This window comes from Simochromis diagramma, unplaced genomic scaffold, assembly GCF_900408965.1.
Source record: "Simochromis diagramma unplaced genomic scaffold, fSimDia1.1 OVJJ01000580.1, whole genome shotgun sequence".
NCBI classification, from domain to species: Eukaryota; Metazoa; Chordata; class Actinopteri; order Cichliformes; family Cichlidae; genus Simochromis; species Simochromis diagramma.
The window spans coordinates 42280-65888 of record NW_024387396.1 but is presented as its reverse complement, the minus strand read 5'-3'; the positions used below and the strand labels follow the sequence as shown (position 1 = coordinate 65888).

Below are 23609 nucleotides of genomic sequence, written 5' to 3'. Positions count from 1 at the left end.
TTTTTTTTTTTTCCTTTTTTGCCTGTCCTGTTTGGCTCTTTTGCCATCAGAATTGTTGTCTAAAGGCGAAGAAAGATGCCCAACGGATTTACTTTACCAAATTGACCATCCCAGCCTTGCCGTAATGGTCCATTTGATTCACCTTTTATTGTTTATTTTATTTTCACTTGCTGAATACGGGACAGACTTGACTGGGGGAAAGAAGGGGAGAAAGAAAGAGGGAAAGAAAAACAGCTGAGAAGAGGGACGGGGGAGAAGGGCAAAAAACAAAAACCAACAGAAAACAAAAAAACAAAAACACATATCGTTGCACCCCTAATAAATATATATATATACATATATCAGTCTGGATCACATTCCAGTATTTTGTTGGCTGGTTTTCCTACAAAACACAACAAACATTAGCCCGCAAAGCCACAGTGAACAAAGCAGCATAGCAATGAATTCAATTCAAATCAATATAAGACTTATTTGTAACCTACATCAACAATTATGATAAATTACGTAATAACTACAACAGAAGACTGACCTTTGTGGAAATGCTTGGAGCAGACTAACCTGTGAGCTGGAGTGTTCTGGGACGTTATATTTGGTCTTTGAATGGCTGCAATACAGACCATCCGTCGGCTCTTTGTTACTTTGGAAACATGGCTCGAACAATTTCTCTTCCACGACGTGATTCGATAACAACCGATCTCTTTACCCGTCGGCTTCCCATGGCTGTCATGTGACCGGCTGTTGCAGTTAATAATACAGCAGCTTCTTGCCATTTTTGTGTTTCTTTTTATTACTGTGTGACTGTTTTCGTGTGAAAGCCTGCGTGCGCTAGTACCGCTTGCCACTCATACCTACCATCCTTTGCGGTTTTACCCCAGAATGACGTCACATTTTCCATCTCTATTCTCTGTGTTTTCAGGCCGTCCCACCCACAGTCTTGTCCGTCTCAGATGTCTTAGACTGCAGGTAAACTGCTCGTCCCTCACTGAGTCGCCCCCTGTGGCCAGCTGAGGAACTGCAGCTGCAGCCTGCTTTAAACTCTTACTGGTGTGTGTGTGTGTGTGTGTGTGTGTGTGTGTGTTTCAGCTCAGAGCTGGTGTGTTTTCAGGGTGTGGTGTCTGAGAGGATCAGTGTGAACAACAGGACTGCCCACTCTGGACACACACACTCAGGTACAAACACACAGGTGGTTTGTGTATCAGGCTTTTCTGCTGTGAAGTTGTAACATGGGAGTCTATGGGGGCGACTCACTGCTGCCTCTGCTGGACACTAGAGGAACTGCAGGCATCAGTGCTTCAGGTATGAGTCTCAGGTCTGACTGTTAGCTGAATGTGTGTCTGCAGGTGTGCGTCTCACGCTTTGTGACCAAGCTGGGAGGAGTCTACAGGTGTACCTGGACTTAAGCCACACCCCCTACCCACCTGGCCTATTGCCTGGTAACACTCTGCTGTTGTCTGGTTTCCAGAGGAGGCTGTCCAGGTGAGACACACATAGACAGGCTTATAAATGTTTGGACTCTTTATTTGGACTCATTTCCAACAATGTCACCCCCAATAAAGTTCTGGATTATCTTGGATTAATAGGCTGCTGGTTTTCTTTACTGGTTTCAGGTGTTACCAGCAAAATAGTTGTTTAATCATCTGGAAATGTACCCAGATTTATTTATTTAGACAGAGATCTTGACCCCCCAATGTTCAATACAAAGTCACGCCGATGGTTACGTACCTGTGCGGTTTACCTGTGTGTGTGTTTCAGGACAGGAAGTGTGTACTGCACGTACTTACCTGTCAGCTCCATAACTGTGTTCTCCCTGGGAGACACCAGGTAAGTTTACAGGTAAAGTCTGGTTCACGTGTTTGTCGTGCTGTTGTTTATTTGTTTGTTTGGTTTCTATCAGCTCGGCCCAGCCTCCTCCTCCTGCTCCCATCATGCACCTGGGTGAGTGGGCTCTGAGCAGCAAGCAGAGGTGCGCTGTGGGACAGGTCAAAGGTCACGTGGTGTGTTTCCTGTTCCTGCAACTGCAGTGGAGCTGCTCGCTGTGTGGCAGCGTGTACACACAGGTACTGCATAAAATACACACAGTGTGTACAGGATGTGTTTAGTTGCAGTTTCTCGGGTGCAGTGAAAGTACTCAGAGTGCTTCATGTGTTGTTAGCGTGTTGGTGGTGTGTTAGTGTTGGTGCAGTAAGTAAAGTGTCGTTTTGGAGGAAACTGCTCACGATTTCAGGTGTGTGTGTTTACCTGTTGCTCTCTCTCTCTCAGGGCTGCAGCAGCTCTCAGTGTCACTCGACCTCGTCAGTGTTTCAGTCCAAAGCAAAGTAAGAGCAGCTTCCTGTTGAGCTCACCTGCTGATACGTGTTAATCACCTGGATCAGTCAGGTGACAGTCACATGATCAAACCATGTGGCTCTGCTCTTCGATCAGGCTGGTGATCGATGACGGGACAGGTGAGGCTCACGTCTGCTTCTCAGCTGCTCTGGTTCATGCTCTGCTGGGATTGGCTGATGCTCAGTGGGAGGGGCTTCAGAGAGCACTCAGGGTCAGAGGTCACATCAGAGTCTTCCCTCGTGGGCAGAGCCAGGTCAGTAGCACCTGTCAGGTGTATATATTTACCTGTCACAGGTGAGTCACAGGTGAGTCACGTGCTCATCGTCGTCTTTAAGCTTTATTTTGTCTTTAAAAATTTAAGATCAGGTCATGTTTTTATTCCTGAGGCTTTAACTGTGAAAGGGAACATCCTGTTTACATCCTGGTAACAGCTCCGTCTGCTCACACTTTACTGCTGAACTGGTTTGGGGGCGTGGCGTCAAACTGAGGGTTTTCTTCATATTTACAGTCGGTGTGAAAACGTCAGAAGGTTTGAGTGAAAAGAGAGAAACAGATGTTTGTGAGGATTCACGTTGTGGATATCTGAGGTTATCAGAGTGTCAGGAAGGGAAACCTGAAGAAAGTCAAAGAGCCGCCCAGCACAGAACAAGCCTGTCAGAGCAAAGACTTCAAAGACTCTACAGGCTGCACAGGGACGCACTGTGAGCTCACAGAGCTCCACGTCTGCAGACACCTTCAGCCACACTGCTGAGGACGAAGACCTGCAGACTGAAACGTCCTGTGGTCAGAGGAGGTGAAACGAGAAGAAGATGCAGCTACAACCCAAAGAATAGCGTCCACACACACACGACTCTGAAGGTTGCAGTCAGGTTGGGTCAGGGTGGTGAGGTATCATCACAAAGGGGCCTATAACAGGTCATGTGACCCTTCTACAGGAAGTGATCCCTGTGAGTGGCGCCCACATCAGAGACGTTCTCAGATGGTGATTCATCAAACCTGCACCAGTAAAATCTGACAGTAGAAGGATGATGAGTGAAACTGGTTAATCTGGTGTTTGTGGCACAGAAGGTTTGACCTCCACTGTGTGACACGGATCAGACTCCAGCTGGGCCTGCCGCTCTCAGCCTCACTCTGAGGAAGCCCACAGTCTGTCACAGTGGAAACTACACCGGGGGACCCCATCCTTGGGGTGGACCCATTTTTGTTTTAGCGTGTTTTGGGGTTTAAAAGCCACAGAGACGCGGTGCTTAGGAAAAATGCATTTCAGCTGTGCTGATGCTCTTGACACGTATAAGACTGGGGAAACCTGCATTCAGCTGGACCTGAAAAACACTATGTCCAGATAAACACAATCAACTTTTGGAGAAAAGTAAAAGATTCTTCATCAGACTAACAACTAAAAACATGACACTTACCTTAACAGTATGGGCTACATCAAATATATTCAAGACCGACAACAACACTTCTCACTGCTGCTAATTTTAACAAAACTAAACAAAAAGTAGAAAAAGGCAATTCACCAAGTCTTGAAAAGTAAAACTGAAAAATAGAAACACAGAATAAAATAAAACATCCATCCAGATCTTTACCACCAACAACATAAAATCTGTCTTAATTAAATGGCCAAATTCTCCAATAAATTAGCAATAATAAAGTAAGAAAAAATAAGACATTCAATTCATGGACGCTCAAATTAACAGAGCGACATTAAACGCACCTCATTGCCTGCCGTAGCGTTCTTCGCAGCTGCACTTCACCTCAAAGGTCGGTTAATACATCGGATTGAACTTAACCAAAGTCCAATTAAAGGAAAATAAATGTTTCTAACAAATACAATGAAGAAGATTAAAATAATTCACTGTCAGTTACTGTCGCTGTGAGTTTGACGAGGTCAGCTGCTTCATTTGGTTCTGCCTAAAGTTCTCTCAGTGATCCAGTGTTTATATGATAAGATACGTGTTTAATGCAGAAAGTTGGAATTACAAGTTGGTAAGAAGCTTTTTAACAAAGGTTTGATTTAAGCTTTAAGTTCAAAGGTGAAAGAAATTTCACGTTTGATGAAGGAAGATCAAGGCTAACAAGGACATAGGTCAAAGGTCAAAATAAGGTGAGAAAATATAATAGATATATATAATCAATCAATAAGGTGAAAATATCAGATAAAAGGTTTTTTTGGTTATAAGGAATAAAGAGGTCAAAGGTCAAAACAAGAGACACTGGTAGAGACCTCAAATCATTGTTACTGAAGAAGGAGGAATTCTTTAACAGTACGACATTGATAGAGTTTGTTTGTGTGTTTGAGAGTTCAGACTGAAAGGGAGCGCACAATCGTGTGTGTCTGCAGCTGTTGTGTTGTTGCTGCATCGTTGCCTCAGGGGGAAAGTTGTGTGTGTGTTATGCAGACTAGCAGAGACTGCAGCTGTCAGCAGCCACACACACTTTCTATTCTTCAAATCAAATCACAGTGAAACATGTTCACTGACAGCTCAGCTTCAGCATCGTCTTCATGCTGTGACTGCAGCCGTTCAACTCTGTTTGTCTTTAACCCAAATCATCACAACATGCAAATATAATCATCAAAATGATGTGACTGGAAGGATGCAGCAGTCTGTGCTCCACCTTTCTCCTCCACACCTGCAGGTGGAGAACATGGATGCATGAATCTCTACAGAGTTCTTTGAATATTATCCGTCTCATCAGTTTTCAGTGAACAAAACTCCTCACAGAGCCAAAATAAGCAGTTTGTATCCAACATAACTCAGCTGGACTCTGATGCTCCGTATAACAGCCACACATGAGTCTGGATTCACTCAAAGCATTGAACAAACTTTATTGTAAATGAAGCTTTTGGACATTTGTTCACTGATATTTGCTCTTCAGCTCGAGTCTCCATCAGTGGGAACATTTCCTGATTCAACTTTTCTTCTGTTCAAATCAAACTCCATGAGAATCAAAGTGTGAATCAGAGTCCTGATGATCAGATTCTATAGAAACATGGAGACTGTAGAGGATTTACACTCAACATGTTCATTTGTTCCCTTCAAGAAAAATCAATCATTCATCCAATTAAATCAGTCATTGATCAGTTTGATTGACAGGACAGATGATCAGAGGTGCAGAGTTTTTACCTCCATCATTAGGACAGGGTTCGAAGAATGGGTGGAGTTTGTGAGTGAAGGAGCAGCCAGTAAAGGAGTAGATCAGAGCTGCAGCACCTACATCATAAAAGGAGACCAGACCCTCCTCATAATCCACAAACACCCCCACCTTCTCAGGACCAGGATGAAGACAGAGACGGACTGAAGGACCAGCACGAGCACTGTACTCATTTCCATTTCTCAGCACTACAGTCCAGAAACCATCCTGAGGTCTCGCTGTGATTTGTCCCTTCCTGTTGATTGACTCTGTGGCCACTCCTAAAGTCCACTCAGTCTTTCCTTTAACCTGAACCTCAAAGTAAAATCTGCCTGAAGAGAAACTCTGCTCTCCTAAAACACAAGCACAGTAAGAAAATCTCTCTGGGTTGTCTGGAAGTTTCTTCCTCACATCACTATGATAAACTTGTTTTCCATCATCAGACAGGATGAGATTAGGATTTGCTGTATCAGGATCCAGAGTCACATCCACCTCATGCTGCTGCACCCTCTGCAGCTCTGCCTCAAACAGCTTCTTCTTCATGGGTTTCCAGACTGTCTCCTCCAGCTGAGCCACAGCTCTCCCCACAGTCTCCTCATATGATGGTGGATGAACTCTGACCTCTGTCCAGTCCTTGCTGGGTGGAGCTTTCAGGGAGGAGAAGCTTTGGAGGAGGTGGAGGTGGTCTTCAGAGCGTGAGAGCTGCTCCACCTCAGAGCTTCTCTCCATCAGCTCAGAGATTTCCTGTTCCAGATCTTTGATGAGACCTTCAGCCTGTTTCTCTGTAGCTTCCTGTTTGTCTTCGATCTCCTTCATGAGCTCCTTCAGGCGTCTCTCAACAGACTCCATCAGAGCCGTGAGGACCTGAACACCTTCTGCTTTCTGTCTGTCTGCAGCATCTTTACTCATCTTCACCGACTCTGTGATCTCCTGAATCTTCAGTCGTCTCTTCTGGATCATCTGCTGAATCTCAGCCTCTGTCTTCTCCAGCTCTGCCTTCTTTCCTTCATATTCTTCTCTCAGAGGAACAAACTCGTGGTTCTTGTGGTCTAAAACAGGGCAGAGCATGCAGACACATGTCTGGTCGGTCTTACAGAACAGCTCCAGGAGTTTATCGTGCTTTGTGCACATCCTGCCTTCCAGGTTCTCCACAGCATCAACCAGCTGATGTCTTTTCAGACCTTTCAGTGTCAGATGAGGCTCCAGGTGAGTCTGACAGTAGGAGGTCTGACACACCAGGCAGGACTTCAGGGCCTTCAGTCTGGTTCCAGTGCAGACGTCACAGGGAACTTCTCCTGGTTTGGCAGCTTGTTGCTCTGAGCTGCTGCTGCTGGCTTTCGGCTGAGCTTCACGTCTGAACTGAGCAACCACCTCAGAGATGAAGGTGTTGATCTTCAGCTGAGGTCGAGTGTAGAAAGTCTCTTTACACATGGGACACTGACAGATGACATTCATGTCCCAGTGCTGACTGATGCAGGTTTTGCAGAAGTTGTGTCCACATGGTGTAGAGACTGGATCAGTGAACACATCCAGACAGATGGAGCACAGAAACTGATCTTCAGATCGCAGATTGCTGGCAGCAGACATGTCTGCACTCTGAGGGAGAAAGAAGAGAAACATTTGATTCAAAATTCACTTTAAAGGGAACATGGCTGACAGCAGACGAGAGTAGACGTGCATTCGTGAGCTCCCGGCGGTAGGCCCAGGAATCTACATTTATCCTAACTTGCCCTTATATAATTTTTGACCATAACAAGAGGCAAAGTTACAAAAGAAACTTCTGCATGGCAAATTATAATTTGCGACACTCAAAACGAAAGAAAACGACAAAAACTACGGGATACCAGCACGCATTGGCAGCAAGAAATATGGCGGATGGGGAGGAGGAATTGCCAATTAGCAAATTACTCAATGCTATCAAAGAAACTAAAGAGGAACTTACAAAACATATTGACAAAAAAACGGCTGATATACAAATAACCCTGACGAAAATTGAATCCTCTCTTAACACGCTTTCCGAGCAGGTTGAGGAGATGGAGGCACGAGTAAGTACAAACGAGGATGACATTAAGGAAATGCATAACCGCACCAATAAAGTGGAGAAATTGACAACTCAACTCAAGGACAAAATCGACGACTTGGAGAACCGCAGCAGAAGGTCCAACCTAAGGATACTGAACATTCCCGAGCAAGTAGAAGGCCATGACACTGTGGGATTTTTGGAGAAATTTATACCACAAATCCTGGGGAATGACAACTTTACATCAAACATTACCCTTGAAAGAGCACACCGCGTCGGGAAGAAGTCTGATAGACCACGGCCCTTCATTGCTAAGTTTCTGAACCTCAGAGACAAAGAGAAAGTCCTTCGACTGGCTAGAAGTAAGGGAGAGACGACATATGAGAATAAGAAAATATATTTTTTCCCGGACTACAGCGTAGACCTGCAACGCAGAACAGACGAGTTCCGTGACGTGAAACAAAGGCTGCGAGAAAAGGAGATTGAATATGCTCTGATGTACCCAGCGCAACTTCGCGTCAGACATCAGGGATCGATTAAAATTTTCCCCACTCCTGCTGAAGCGCAACGCTATCTGAAAGATTTTCTGAGTGAGTAGACTAAAGTGATGTAATGTGATGTCAACAAAGCAATTTACATCCGTACTCGCAGACGAGAAGTCCTCCACTGTTAAATCTGGGGATTGAGGTGAAATGAAGAAAAAAAAAAAGGGACTATAACATTAAGCATTGATACAGACTCTCGCCACCTCCCATCTGTCAGACGAATTGAATATATGATTTATAGCAATCTAGTAGTTAATAGCTAACATAAATATTTGCTTATTACTCAGCTAAAATAAGTACACATTTATAAAACTATAGACTTTGTGTGCATTTATGATTTAGATATTAATCCCTTACTGGATGAGTGTGATTATATTGTGGTTAAATATTTTACTTTTTCCTTTACACAATTACGTTCTGTATCCGACTGCTAAAATTTAATACTTTGCTGTTTATATATTACCGAGAGTGGCTAGAACTTTAACTTTAACAACTGCCTGGGCCACCACCATTGTTTAGTTGAATTACCTACCTTATGTGGTTTTGTTATAGGGGTTTTATGAGGCAGGTTTTTATTTTAATGTTTTGGGGTTATGTATGGTCTCTTACAAAAAATTCTTCTTATACTTATATAATTGTTCAGATAGCTCATTGGCTTAGGTTATATCCTACCATTACACCCATGTACAGAATTTTACTACACCGAACTTAAATTAAGGGTCATATAACCTGTATATCTTGGAATATTAGAGGGATCAATTCACCTATTAAGAGAAAAAAATGTTGACATATTTAAAGAGGCAAAACGTAGATGTCGCTTTTATCCAGGAAAGCCATCTCACAGACGCTGAACATTTGAAATTACGAAGAGATTGGGTAGGCAATGTTTTTTATTCATCATATACCTCCAAAGCAAGAGGAGTCACCCTGCTTATTAATAAACACTTGAACTTTCAACTAAACTCAGTTGAAAAGGACAAAAATGGCAGATTCCTACTTGTAAATGGTGAAATAAATAGAAATAAGATATCTTTGGTAAATATATACGGGCCCAACTATGATGACCCTTTATTCTTCAATAACTTAATAATGAAAGTGGCTACAATTGAGGGACAGTATATTGTGAGTGGAGATTTCAATATGGTCCTAAATCCCTCCTTGGACCGGTCCTCACCTAAAACAGTTTCTTTATCCAAAGCAGCAACTGCATTGAACCAAGGTATGAAGGATATAGGCGCAATTGATGTATGGCGAAACCTCCACCCAGGTCAAAGGGATTTTTCTTTTTTTTCTCCAGTACATAATATGCACTCAAGAATTGATATGTTTCTTATATCACAAAATATGATGGTAACAGTGATAGACTGCTCTTACTTAGCAGCTACTTTCTCAGACCATAATCCCATTAAACTTCTCTGGGCTACCAATATATCGCAAAATATAACCTACAGATGGAGGTTTAAGAATTATATGCTAGGAGACTCTGATTTTATTTCATACATGAACACTAATATTGAAATATTTCTAGATGCTAATTCAAATTCTTCCTCACATGCTAATATTTGGGAAGCGCTTAAAGCTTATATGAGAGGTATGGTTATGTCATATGGGGCTAATAAGGCTAAAAAGGTCAGAGAGAAGATATCTAAATTGGAGACCGACATTAAAAACTTGGAACAGGAATATATTGCCACCAAAAAGGAAGAATGTCTTAATACATTAACAAAAGCAAGGTTGCAGTATGATAATTTATGCACCAATAGAGCAGAAGCAGCTATGGCCAGAACTAGATATCACTACTATGAATTTGGAAACAAAACAAGTAAATTACTGGCCTGGCAAATTAAGAAAGAAACATCAGAGAAATTTATACGGACAATTCTAACGGAAGATGATAAACTTCTTGATGAATCAGTACTCATAAATGCAGAGTTTAAACGGTTTTATGAAGATCTGTATAAATCTGAGCAAGGGGTCGATGGTACTGTTGCAAAAAGATTCATAGATGGAATAACCCTTCCTAAATTACATAATGAGGACAAAGAACTGCTTGATGTAGATATAACGGAGATGGAGGTTCTTCGAGCCCTCAAGTGTTTACAAAATAATAAGACCCCTGGACCAGATGGATTCTCAGCTGATTACTATAAGGCCTTTTCTAATAAATTATTGACACCACTTACAAATATGATTAAAGAAGCCTTAGAAAATAACAAATTACCGGAATCACTGGAAAATGCAACAATTACATTATTGCCAAAGCCGGGCAAGGACAAACAGAGATGTGACTCTTATAGACCACTTAGCCTTTTAAACGCAGATTATAAAATATTATCTAAAATAATTGCACATAGATTGGAGGACATTATGCCTAAGATAATAAATGCCGATCAAACAGGCTTCATTAAAAACAGACAGGGAGCAGATAATGTGCGGCGCCTGCTCCACATATTGAATGCCGCTCAAAAAAATCAAGAACCATTGCTAATAATTTCCATGGACGCTAATAAAGCATTTGACAGGATTGAACCAAACTTTCTATTTCAGACAATGGAAGCCATGGGCTTCGGAGAAAAGTTCACCCGCTATGTTAGGATACTTTTTAACAAGGTTTGGAGGCCTATCTCCACCCACCACCACTTCCCCTGCCGGTGGCGGACTCCCTCAGGTGTCGGTGCGTTGGTGGTTCTTTGTATCTGGGGGTGGGCGTCCGGGTACACACCGGCTCACTCCTTGGCGGCCGCTTATTGGGGCTCGCCATTTCGGAGGTGGGGTGCCCCCGGCCTCTCGGCCTGGGGCTCGGTCACTCAGGCACAGCTGGCTGCCGGCGGAGCTCACGGGCGCGTCACTACAACTCCCCCTGGCTTCTGCTCCGCGGCTGCTGAGTGAGCCCTCATCTGGGAGTCTCCTTAGCTCTTACTGGGACAGTGGCGCAGCTGCCCCTCTGTGGGTCTTCCTTGGTCTCTTGTGTTCTGGGGGCCTCTGGATGTCTGGAGTTTTGATCTCCTCCATACCTGCTTGATACCATAAAGGACAGGGCTGTGGCCCCCCCACACTCCCTAGCAGATCGTTACATGGAGAAACCTTTGGAATGCAAGCATGCTGATCCACACAGGTATGCACACAGGTGTACACATGGGTATTCACAGACGCGGACTACAGCTTTCTTGGCTGCTGCCTCAAAGCACACTGTGCGCTGTCTATCTTGCGTGTTGCACAATATCGTTTATTATTTAGTAACTATTGATATCTACTGCTAGCTAGTTTATTGTGATGGTGCCGTTTTTTTCTATTATTATGTTGCTCTTTGTTGTTTGCTTTCTTCTCTGTTTTTTTTTTTTTTCTTCTCCATACAGGTGACCCAGGAGTTTTTTTTTGTTTGTTTGTTTGTTTTTCTCTCTTCCCCCCCTTCTCACCGTCTCTTCTCCCCTTTGGTTTTCTTTCTTTCTCTCCCCCTGTCCTATCCCACAGTTATGTCTGTCCCGTTTGCAACTGAAAATAAAATAAATTCATAATTATAATAAAGGTCAATCAAATGGACCAATATGGCATGGCCATGATGATCCACTTGGTAAAATAAATCTGCTTGGCATCTTTCTTGGCCTCAAGACAACAATTCTGATGGCTAAAGATCCAAACGGGACAAAAAAAAAAAAAAAAAAAAAAAAAAAAAAAAGGATACTTTTTAATGCCCCCGAAGCCAATATTATAACAAATAATGTGCTTTCTAACACTTTCTCCTTAACCAGAGGCTGTAGACAAGGCTGTCCAAGTTCTCCCTTGCTCTTTGCGATTGCGATCGAGCCACTAGCAGTGGCCATTCGTACTAATGTTGCTATATCTGGAATCAAATTCGGTACAAGCGAACATAAACTTTCTCTATATGCAGATGACCTCCTACTGTATATAACGGACCCTCTCAAGTCAATTCCCTCATTAATGAATTGTCTTAAAGAATATAGTGCAGCTTCAGGATACAAGTTAAATTATACCAAAAGTGAGATTATGTCATTAAATATACAAGATAATCGTGTTAGAGCTCTTACAGATCCACTACAGTGGTGTAATAATGGATTTACATATTTGGGCATACAAATTGGTAAATCTGAGGATAAAATATTCAAACTAAATTATATCAAACTGTTGGAACAAACTAAACTTAATATACAGAGATGGATGGATTTTCCATTATCCCTTATAGGGAGAATTAATGTTGTTAAAATGAACATTTTGCCCAAGTTTACCTATTTATTTCAATGTCTCCCTATAAATGTTCCAAAAAGTTTCTTCAAAGAATTAAATAAACTTATAACCTCCTTCATATGGCAAAAGAAAAACCCAAGAGTTAAACTCTCCTCATTACAGGCCCCTTATTCAAGGGGAGGACTCAACCTACCAAACTTTAGGAATTATTATCTGGCCTCCCAATACCGATCAATTTTGATTTGGTTACATGCAGAGAGGAGTGAGGTTCGATGGGTTCCAATAGAACAATATGAGGTGAATCCCATATCATTAAAAGACGTCCCATTTCTAGGTACGAAAAAATGTTTATCTAAGCTCACAAATAATTCAATAATATTAAACACCTTCCGTGCCTGGCAGGAATCCCACTCACTTCTAAAAATAAATATTTCTTTTTTTAGAAGGACACCCCTATGGGGCAATCCTGATCTCTCCCATCATATTTCCGACTCCATATTGCGGGGATGGAAGGATAGAAATATTCGAACTGTTGCCGATCTATACAATAATGACACATTTATTGACTTCCAACAACTAAAGGAAAAATTTAAACTTCCAGACCAAAATTTTTTTAAATTTCTACAAATAAGAGACTGGATCAAAGAAAAAACCAAAGGAACATTCCCTGAGATTCCTAAAGAAAGTCCTTTTGAAACGCATCTTTGCACCAAACCATGGAAGTCAATAAAAGGAATAGCATCTTCAATATACACTATTATTAATGAAAAATTACCTGACTACAACAAAACGGCTCTGAAAAGAAAATGGGAGGCAGATCTGGGCTATGTTTATGAAGAGGTAGAATGGTACCATCTAATGGAACAGGCACAGACCATGTTAATTTCTACAAATCATAGACAAATGCAATTTAATATATTCCACAGGACATATTATACACCTTACAGATTACATAAAATTGATATTAATTACTCTCCCAAATGTTTGAGATGTAAGGTGATAGATGGTGATCTCCTTCATATGCTGTGGAATTGCCCAGTAATAGAGGAGTTCTGGAGACGGACTACTGAAATAATTTCAAGGGTGATTGGGATCCAAGTCGAAATGGACCCAAAACTATGGATTTTAGGTGACATAGATTCTATAAATGTGGATTACCACAAGAAATATTTTATTTTACTTGCGAGTACTGCAGTTAAAAAATATATTCTGACACATTGGAAATCTGAAAATTCTCCAACACTGAGATATTGGATTAATGAGTTAGCATCCTACTGTACACCTGAGAAGATACCGCATAGTGTAAAAGGGAAATACGGAACCTTTAAAAAAATTTGGGGACCATTTCTTTCAGTATTACCGTCTTTGGATTTGACAGAATATAGAGATGACGTAAATTCCTCTGGGTTTACCCTGAATTGATCCTTGGTTAGGCCCTTCTGATCAGAGTTCTTGAATGTTGTGCTGATTCTTGTGTATAGACGGGTGTAAATATGGGCTGTTTGGATACACGAATGTGATGAAGTTGAGAGCCATACAGGGGTAAAGGGGTGGGGGGATGGTGGGAGGGGTTCACACGATATGTTTTTCTTTTTTTTTTTTTTTTTTTTCTTTTTTTGTTTTTTTTGTTTTTTTTTTTTTTTTTTTTTTTTAAATTTCTGTAATTACCAATACTGTTACTATTATAATTATTATTTTTTATTATTATTATTAATACGCCCGTATTTTCTGTGTTCGGTCCTCAGATGGTTGAGGCTATGTTTGAAAGATAAAGATACTAGAGTGTGTTCCTGAGAATATTTTTTTTTTTTGGTCATAATGGCCAGTCAAGCTTTGGCTAGTTGATGATACCTACTCTGTCCCATAACTGTAAATGTCTTTTATTGTTTCTTGTTCGTTTTCAATTTAAAAAATGAAAATAAAAAGTTTAAAAAAAAAGAAAACAAAATTCACTTTAAATTTCATTTTACAAAGAGAGAAACAAGCGTCAGTAGTCTGAGGAGCTTGGAGAGAAAAGCGTCTGGACTTCTTTGAGTTTCTTGAAGACGTTTCATCAGAGAAGCTTCTTCAGTTCTCAGAGTAACTGGTGGAGACCCAGCAACACACTCAGACACAAACTGGTTCATCCAAACACAAACCTAACATCGTAGTGTCTGCTGTACAGTGCAGCGTCCAGATGAACAGGATCAACGTTTGGGGATGAACATAAATACAGTCGTTACAAAGATGTGAAATTGTTTCTCTGACTGTTTTACAGAAGGTCCAAGATTCATCCAGATCATTTGTATACTTGAATAAATCAGTTTGTTGGATATTTTCCATCAATTACTGTGAAGTAAACTTCGACCTTGTTGGTGACTGAATACTTCTTATTGTACATCCAGATCAACGAGCCATTAATATTAAACAGTGACTGTTCCAGTAGAGCTGACAGTGAGGAGGACGATGAATCACAAACCTCAGAAATGTGTTATTAACTGTTGATCCAGTATTTTAATGGCATTGATGAGAACATGTTTATTCAGAGGTGTCTGTATATTTGGTCCATTTGTGCGTCAGTAAAAACTGTCCTGTTTTCTCTCACAGATACTGGAACATCACAGCTCCTCACAAACTCAGGATGTGGAAGAAGATGAACTTTTCCAGTCACTCGCTGGGATACATCATTCATGTTATTCTGGATCCTCAGAAAACATTGATTTATTTTTGTGTTTCATATATTTGTTTGTCCAAATCAAAGATTGATGTTAGTAGAGAAGAAGCCACCATGATAAAGCCTGTGTGTGAAAATGAGATCAGTGGATTTGATCAAAATCACATTTAAGGAGGAATTCTGTCCTCCAGTTTGTTTAAATAAGCTTTGGGATTAAACAGCATCATCTATGTTTGTGTCTGATGACATGTTTGATCCAGGTCAGCTTGAATATCACAGCTGATGTGTGGAACTCTGACATGTTTAAAGCCTGATTATCAGGATGATTCAAACACATCTGTTTAAATAATGAGATTCATGTTTCCACACAAAGTTATAAAGTGCAGCATCGACTGTTTTCTGAATGATTGAGGAACATCTGTGACTCTTACAGGATACACTAAGTCAGATAATCTTTGTAAAATGTGTGAATGACTTTTTGAAGTACTGACCAAAATCTACTGGTTGACAGTATCAAAGGCTTTATATCAATAAAGAATAAATAGGTGTTTTCACGTCTGTAATCCTTATGATCAATCAAATCCAGAATCAATCTAAGAGGAACAGGAAGTGATGAATAACCAGGAAGTGTGGAGTCAGTCTGAAGTCCAGAGCACAGCCTGAGTCCACAGTCCTGAGCAGAGCCACAGTGAGACTGAAGCAGCAGCTCGATGCTCCTACAGTGGATCTGTGGTTACATGAGCAGATTTCTATGGATCCAGTGTGACTGTGATGAGTCCTGATGAAGTGAACAGAGTGAAGATTTGTGTAGAAGCAGGAAGTGTGATCAGCTGCACTCACCACTGTTGCTGAGAGAAACCTGATGGACTCCAGTGAATCTTCTTTTAGAGACAAACAGGACTCGACTGCAGCTCTGCTGCTGCTCTCTCACACTGTCACTTCTGCAAAATGACGTTGACCTTCTTGTTTTTCAGGTGTTGCTCCGCCTCTTCCTGCCTCTCCCTTTACAGGAATCAGCCGGTCTGTACTCAGTGACTGTGTGCAGCGGGTGGAGGAGTGAGGAGTGGTGTGTGGGTTCACACAGTAATGACGGCCTCAGGTGATCAGGAGAAACTCACCTGGATTTCCTTTTTCCACAGCAGACTGAGAGCTTCAGGTGGACCCTGAAGGAGGTCTCAGACACAGGTGGTAAAAGTACACATACTGTGTACTGAAGTAGAAGTACTACTGTTAAAAATACTCCAAGTACTAATTCAACTTCTTTACTCAAGTAAAAGTAAAAAAGTACTGGCTGTGAAATGAGAGTAAAAAGAGCTGATTGAAGAACATTTCTAACACATGTTTATACAAAGCTGACTGAACCATGTGCTGCATCAACGTGATAATAAAATAATATTATTCACTTTGTTTCTAATAAATATTCCCAGCTTGAATCAGACAAGTTGAACATGAGCAGAGAAAAAGAAGGAAATCCAAATATTCCTGTGTTCAGTTTTCTCCATTTACAGGCCGACTGTGCCTCTAAACAGGAACATGAGCAGGAAGAGGCTGAAGTGGATTCAGCAGGTGGAGGATGCCTAACATCAGCTGGAAAGATTTACTGTGACGTTTGTTTGCTGTTTTCGCCTCGTGCACGAGAACATCACCAAATAAACTCGAGACAGTTTTTAATATTTCACTGTTCAAGAGCAAAAAGACTGACGGACTGTGTTTAAGGCCACCTCACAAATGTCACACATGAAATATTCAGTGTTTATTTGCTGGTTTGTTGGCAGCAGCTCCTTAAAGTCTGTCACACATCTGTTTGACCGTCTCCAGTTAATCTGAGACACCAGTTAATCTGCAACACCAGCATCAGGCGGCTCAGCTGATCTCTGGTGTGTAGCTGCTGTGCTGCGGTCCCATTCCTCAGTGAAAGCAACAGCAGAACAAAAACTCTCTCGATCCACATGTTTGAAAAGAAAGCTTTTAAACAGATGAACACACTCAGTAAAGGACAAAGAAATAAGTAAGAAAATATTAGAGTAAAGAGTAAAAGCAGGAGCGACTGAAACAGGCTGCATGCTAGCTGACGCATGCTAGCTGACGCATGAGCACTAGAACTGTTAAACTTCATTGTTATGATTTTAGCACCGAGTTACATGAAATCCTGCATCAAAAAGAACAACACAGCGATCACAGACATGTTTCTGCCAACAAACCAACATTAACCCAGAAAAGCCTCTAAAACAACCTGCTGTGGTTTGGAGTAGAGATTCCTGAATTTACCAGGTGCACCTGAAGGCAGCACAATTTAAACCGTAAATAATGATGTAGGTGCGCAAATCCTTTTCAAGCTTCACAGCGTCAAATGAGCCAGCTTACATTTGTTGCACTTCTACACCAAGTTTTTAGATTAGATTAGATAAAACTTTATTAATCCCTCGGGTGGGTTCTAATAGCACAGCACCGACAGAAGTCACAGAATGTGAGCTGAAATATACCATATATACACATGTATAAATACAGAGACATATATATACATATATAAATACAGAGTATACAGAACGGATCATAGATCACAGATCAAGTATTGCACAGTGAAAGGCACTACAGCTTTTTTTTTTACGCTCGCGTTTCTTCGTTGCTGATTTTTGTTCCACAAACCAAAAGAAAAAAGAATCAACCTTTAATATATTTTCATGTGTGTTTCAAGCACTGTGACATATCACACACACACATGCTGAGTGTGTCACTGATAAAGCTGTGACACAGCAGCTCACTCAGTCCAGTCCAGGTAACAGACTCACCTGTTAGCAGCAGCTCTGCCCTCACAGAGCTCAGCTGCTTATTTTAGTCAGCAAGAAACATTAATATTATGGACTACAGCCGTCTGTCAGGGCCGTTCAAGGACACAACGTCACACACAGGTTTAAACTGTTAGACTCTGTTAAGGTTCAAATATTGAGGAAGGAGAGTACAAACAACCATGGTCCAAGAGCTTGGTCAAACAATTGATTTTAATGAAATGCACGCGTGGGAAGACCAGTTCCGTTCGCAGAAAGCGCTGATCTCCGACTACTCAAAACATAAACAGATATTTTATACCATCAGGGTTTGAATTTAATGACGCCCCCTCAACGTCAAATCAATTTCATACATAGGTCAGATCAAAACCACAATGACTTTTAACACAGTTTAAAAAGAACATTGTCTTCGTCTTCATGGCAGGTACTTCCTGTCACTGCCGGATGCTCGCTTATCATCTTGACACATCAGCAGCAGTTCTGCGACAAACTGCTCTTTTGCAACCCCGAGCAAAACATGATTAAACTTCCACCTATAAATGATTCTCTCTAACTGTGTGTCTGTGTGTGTGTGTGTGTGTGTGTGTCTGTGTGCTAACCACAATTACACCCTATTTCACCTCGCCGACTAGCTCCTGACCTCTCACCAGACAGAGAGACAGAAGCCACTCTCATATATGTAATAACCGAACTGAAACTATGTATATGTCATCTACTGAATAAATGTTTTAATCAAGAACCTCTACTAAAGGCTTAATACAAGAATATGAACTTATAAACGATAATAAAAATGACCTGCTATAAGTGTTTTGTAAGCATGTATTGCAATTCCTTCTATGTTCTAGTTTCCCTCAGCATGGATCACCTGGACAGTCACGCCAGTGAAGCTTAAGACCCTTAATGAACCGAACATCAACTCAAAATAAGCACAGATATGCAATATGTATAAAATAGTTATAACTGCATCTGGAATACAAGGTTAATGTATAATGTTAATGCTAACAGTATGCATAAGCCTTTTAAGGCCATCTTAAAACTATCGGTTACATTGTTAAAGCAATGATCATACTGCAGATTATATTGTGCTGGTAAAATACTTTTGTTCATCCCCACAACTCATGAATACCCACAACGTTCGATGCACATTTATCTTTAACAGGAGCAAACGGCCTGATCAGATAATATAAGAACTCATAAAAGCTCATTTATGTAAATCTCTGCTTGGACCAGTGAAACAGTCTCACACTGACTAAACACCATCACTACTTCAGTAATGACAGAGGGGCGTAGGCGTGCTCGTGGGACAGCTTCCTCCAGCTGTGGAAACCAGATGTGGAAGCAGACTCCCTGATGTTGCAGTCCAACACCAGTGTGAGCAGAGAGGACTCAGCTGCTGGGCGGAGCTTATCTTCCTGTCCTGTTCAAATCCAGCATGAAACTCTTCTTATGTTCCCTCTTCAGTCTGATCCTGTCTAACAAACATCACTGTTCACCTCCTCCTCCCTCTGTGACTCCTTCATGTCCACTTTACTCCTCAGTAAGTCTCCACAGCTCCAAACCAGCTCTGCATTCAGAGTTAGTCCACGTTCTCACCTCCATCTTCAACCTTTCCTCAGCCAGAGTGTTGTGTCTGTGCTTCCACAGGCCCCGCTGGTTTACAAACTTGTTCCTGTTAACGGAAACAAGACGAACAGCTTTTACTTGCTAGCAAGGGAGGACCGCTTGGTGTCTCAGGAAAGCACTGAATCCACCCACAGACGACCTTTTACTGAAAACAGTTACAGTACACACAAGCACCACCCATTGTAAAACCCCCCTATGGTCAACAAACATATGGCACTATGTGTGTGTGTGTGTTTGGGGTGCGTTTGTGTGACCTCCTGCCCACAAAGGATGATAAAGCAGGAAGCTTACTAAGCAGCAAACAGAGCCCTCACATAGATGTGCCTATAAGAAAACACTGCAGCCTCCCCACCAACAAACTGACTGGAGAGGTGGTCAGAGACAAAGGAACGTCTTTGATCAGGCTGCTTGAACCAAGACTTACAAACTTAAGTAACACAATGACAACATTTAACAATTTGACTCCAACAGAGATTTTTTGTCCTGTTTTTACACTGAAATGTAGACGAGTAACAGATGAACACAAACACCTCTCATTATCTTGTAGTATATTTCCTTGTTTTATTATAAACAGTAAAATAGATGCACTCTGCCTGATCTGATCATGTGGGTAATAAACCTTTAAATAAGTGACTTATTTCTACAGCAATTCTTAGAACTGCTTCTATCAACAGTTTTCTCAATCTCCCTCCCACCTTTTGTGCTTCAGGTGAAGTCCCGCCTTCTTCCAGGAAGTAGCTCACCTGTGTGTCCGTGTTTAGTGTCCTGGGCCCTATTTCAGGAAGCCGGTTTAGAAAACTCAGAGTGAAAAACGATACTCAGGGTTGAGTAACCCCGAACTGTCCAACTCGGAATATTCGGTTTCAGAAAGGCTGATAACAATTAGTTCAGTCAACGCGGAGTTGCTTTAACCCCAAGTTAAGCGCGCGCACGAGGATACATAAAGCCCTGATTAGTGGAGCACAGATTAAGCGAGTCACCATGGAGACGGAGGGAAAGAAGGCGCGGTCAATGTATCTTACAGCGCTTGAGGCCGAAATTCTGATGGCAGCATATGCCGATAACATGCAAATTTTGCAGAAAAAAAGTAACACAGCCTCAGCTGCAAAAGAAAGGGAGCATGCATGGCAAAACATAGCCGACAGAGTCAATGCGTGAGTGTTAATTTAAACATTGATCTAGGGATTTCCACCCATATAACACGTTATTTTATTTTATTTTATTTTTTATTTTATACATTTTATTTTGTGATGTGATGTGAGCGCAGGTGCAACCCAACAGGCCCCAAACGTTCCTGGCAGCAAGTAAAAATGAAATATAAAAATATAGTCCAAACAGGTAAGGTGTAATTGTATTATGAGCCATAGTGCTTGGTCTGTTTGTCCGATGTAAATCAATTGCAGTTAGAGGCTACATTAATTTCCCCTCTGTAAGCACTTATTGAAATTATCTGAGCACATTACAAGTACATATTTGCTTACTCTGTATGCTCAAATGTGACCCGTTATGGCCACTAGAAAAAAAGCGGAGGCCCGAAAAACAGGTGGGGGTCCTCCACCACCACCACTCACAGAGGCTGAGCAGTTGGCTTCCACATTTGTGATAATGTTGGCAGCATCACATATGATCTTCACAGTGCAGAGAACACAAATTAGCATCCATTACTATAATGAAATAATTTGTTAGTTTGAAATGCTACAGGGAACTATGTACCTGCACATTAATGCTGTGGAAAGACTTCCTGTTCACATAGTCTCCTTCATTTACTGAAGGAGCAATGATTGGAATGTGAGTGCCATCTGTACAGCCAATCACGCCTGGGAACCGTGAGAATAAATGTAAAATTTAAGTAGTAGTTCAAATATCACCACATCATGAATTAAGTTTCGTTCATCCTGCTACCTGCAATTTTGTGGAATCCCTCTTTGATGAATCTTGTGGGTCTATGACCGGGGAACACCACAAACGAGTACAGGAGACGTTTCAGTGCAACTGTAACATTCCTGACTGCCCGACAGACGGCAGCCTTGGAAACGTGCTCAGCGTCACCAATATTATACAGAAAGCTCCTGTTTGCAAAAAACCGAAGTGCGATACAAATAATATGTACAGAACTGAGAGCATGTCCGCGATGTGTCACATGAGCAATATTAGGCCTGAGGATGTTATTCAAATAAATTATAGATTGTGCTGAAAAACGGTAACGTTCACACAGGAAATCATCAGGAAATGATAAAATGTCCAAACGCGCTCTGATCACTCTCTCCCGGCGGAGAGCTTCACGGAGTGTGTCGTCATAGTAACTCACTCGGGATTAATCTAAACTCGCTTTGTGAAACCGAAAACCCAGAGTTTTCGTTAACTCAGGGTATACTTACTCAGAGTTTGCACTAAACCGGCTTCCTGAAATAGGGCCCTGGACCATGGTGCTCTTCATCTACTCACCTGCACAAACAGTCAGTGCAAACAGCAGCAGCACACACACACCTGCAACAGGAGGTCAGAGGTCAATGAAGGCCAGAGGTCAATGAAGGTCATAGGATATTAAAGGTGAGAGGTCACTGAAAGAGAGTGGACATTATGACCAGAAGGCAGTAATAGGCCTGGGAGAGCATCTTCTATGTTACCATGTTCACCCTTCACCCTGCTATGATGGCACTTGTTTAGCCATTTGTCACATAGACTCTGGATGTTATATTTCAAAGCTGCACACTGGTTATCTGTGTAGGTCACAGTTAGGTGTTGTGAGAAAGTTGGTGACACCCAGTTGGTGGGGAGGTCCTGGTGGTGAAGTCTTCTGTTCTCCTGTGTCAAGAGTGCAGACAACAGCTGTTGAAACACCTTCTCTTTTAACGTCTATTCAACTAAATGCTGTGCTATTCATCTTTAGTGACTGTGTACCTGCCCCCCCCCCCCCCTCTCTCTCTCTCGTGCTCATAAGAATGAAAACGAATAAAAACTTGTTGATTACTGCTACTCATGTGACAAAGTGCAGGAAGACCACGCCCGGGTGCATATTTTTGGTAATAGCCCGTCACCAGTAGTAACCATCTATTGCCTTTGACGAGCCACCTGGGAAGGCGAGACAAACTTTGGAGCAGACACAAGACACTTTGTCGAGAGACACTTCTGCATCGATGACGGGCTGATTTCAGTTCCCACAGAGTCTGCAGCCATCGATCGGCTTAAGCACACATGTGCAGCCGAGTCCAACCTCAAACTCCACAAAATTGCCTCAAATAGTTTCTTAGTCATGCAAGCCTACACCCGGTGTGGAGTTCTCTCCGTATGTAATAGTATCTTCAACCTCTTGTATACTCCCAGTGGAAAACAGTTAAAGAAAAAAAAACATAAACATGTTTAATGAATACCTTTCATAACTTGAAATGCAAATAGAAATTATACATTTTTAAAAATGATGCAAACAACAGAGTAAAATGTTTTTATTCACCCCAAAATGCAGCCAAGGCCTCAGATTTTTTGCACAATCATTTCAAACTATTTACAGAACAATCAGGTGTGTTGCATCAAATAAGAAGGCACACAAAGTATTCATGCAACTCCCAAAGAATAGGTCCTGTCCACTATAAAACAGAGGAGAACACCACAAGGTCTGACAGCAGGAGCACCTGTGACATTCACTAGTATAACTCACAAAAACCCAATAACTGCATAACACACTAACTACAGCCTCCAAGTAACTCCCTGATGGATGACATGAGCAATGAAGAGCTTCACTGATTTTATTAGGTTCTCTTTGAGTCTCAACCTGCTGCTGTTTGAAGCTCATCACCAGAAAAACAACAAAACATACAAACTCTGAGGGAAATGACCAAAACAGTCTCCAGTCTTTTGTTAGACTCTGTGTTTATAGTGGAAAATTTGCTCTTATTAAAGGAAGTGAAGGCTACATAATAGGCAGATTAGAAAAACGTGTGATGAGTGCAACTAGCAGCTGTGGTTTCCTGAATGAACGTCGATGTTCGAAGAAACGAGGTTACTACACCGGGGGACCCCATCCTTGGGGTGGACCCATTTTTGTTTTAGCGTGTTTTGGGGTTTAAAAGCCACAGAGACGCGGTGCTTAGGAAAAATGCATTTCAGCTGTGCTGATGCTCCTGACACGTATAAGACTGGGAAACCTGCATTCAGCTGGACCTGAAAAACACTATGTCCAGATAAACACAATCAACTTTTGGAGAAAAGTAAAAGATTCTTCATCAGACTAACAACTAAAAACATGACACTTACCTTAACAGTATGGGCTACATCAAATATATTCAAGAACGACAACAACACTTCTCACTGCTGCTAATTTT

General features: G+C 41.6%; 2 protein-coding genes across 2 annotated transcripts; one reads left to right on the top strand and one right to left on the bottom strand.

Moving 5' to 3' along the window:
* Positions 1-892: 892 nt before the first annotated feature.
* On the top strand, positions 893-15725 carry LOC120720379 (CST complex subunit CTC1-like). Its single transcript, XM_040010047.1, has 8 exons — positions 893-963; positions 1084-1169; positions 1341-1476; positions 1753-1821; positions 1895-2057; positions 2260-2315; positions 2422-2578; positions 14815-15725. Exons 5-8 carry the CDS (start codon positions 1926-1928, stop codon positions 14971-14973), a joined length of 504 nt encoding a protein of 167 aa, XP_039865981.1. The 5' UTR covers positions 893-963; positions 1084-1169; positions 1341-1476; positions 1753-1821; positions 1895-1925; the 3' UTR covers positions 14974-15725.
* Positions 5194-15834, bottom strand: LOC120720377 (E3 ubiquitin-protein ligase TRIM39-like). The gene is made up of 2 exons (XM_040010044.1): positions 15722-15834; positions 5194-7056 (listed from the first exon to the last, which is right to left on the bottom strand). The coding sequence occupies exon 2, from the start codon at positions 7045-7047 to the stop codon at positions 5401-5403; it is 1647 nt and encodes a 548-aa protein (XP_039865978.1). The 5' UTR covers positions 7048-7056; positions 15722-15834; the 3' UTR covers positions 5194-5400.
* Between the last annotated feature and the right edge of the window lie 7775 nt (positions 15835-23609).

Coding starts and splice junctions, on each gene's coding strand:
- LOC120720379 (XM_040010047.1), top strand. CDS start 1,926: ATGCACCTGGGTGAGTGGGCTCTGAGCAGCAAGCAGAGGTGCGCTGTG. Junction 2,058..2,259: donor GTGGCAGCGTGTACACACAG/GTACTGCATAAA, acceptor TCTCTCTCTCAG/GGCTGCAGCAGCTCTCAGTG. Junction 2,579..14,814: donor TCCCTCGTGGGCAGAGCCAG/GTCAGTAGCACC, acceptor TTTCTCTCACAG/ATACTGGAACATCACAGCTC.
- LOC120720377 (XM_040010044.1), bottom strand. CDS start 7,047: ATGTCTGCTGCCAGCAATCTGCGATCTGAAGATCAGTTTCTGTGCTCC.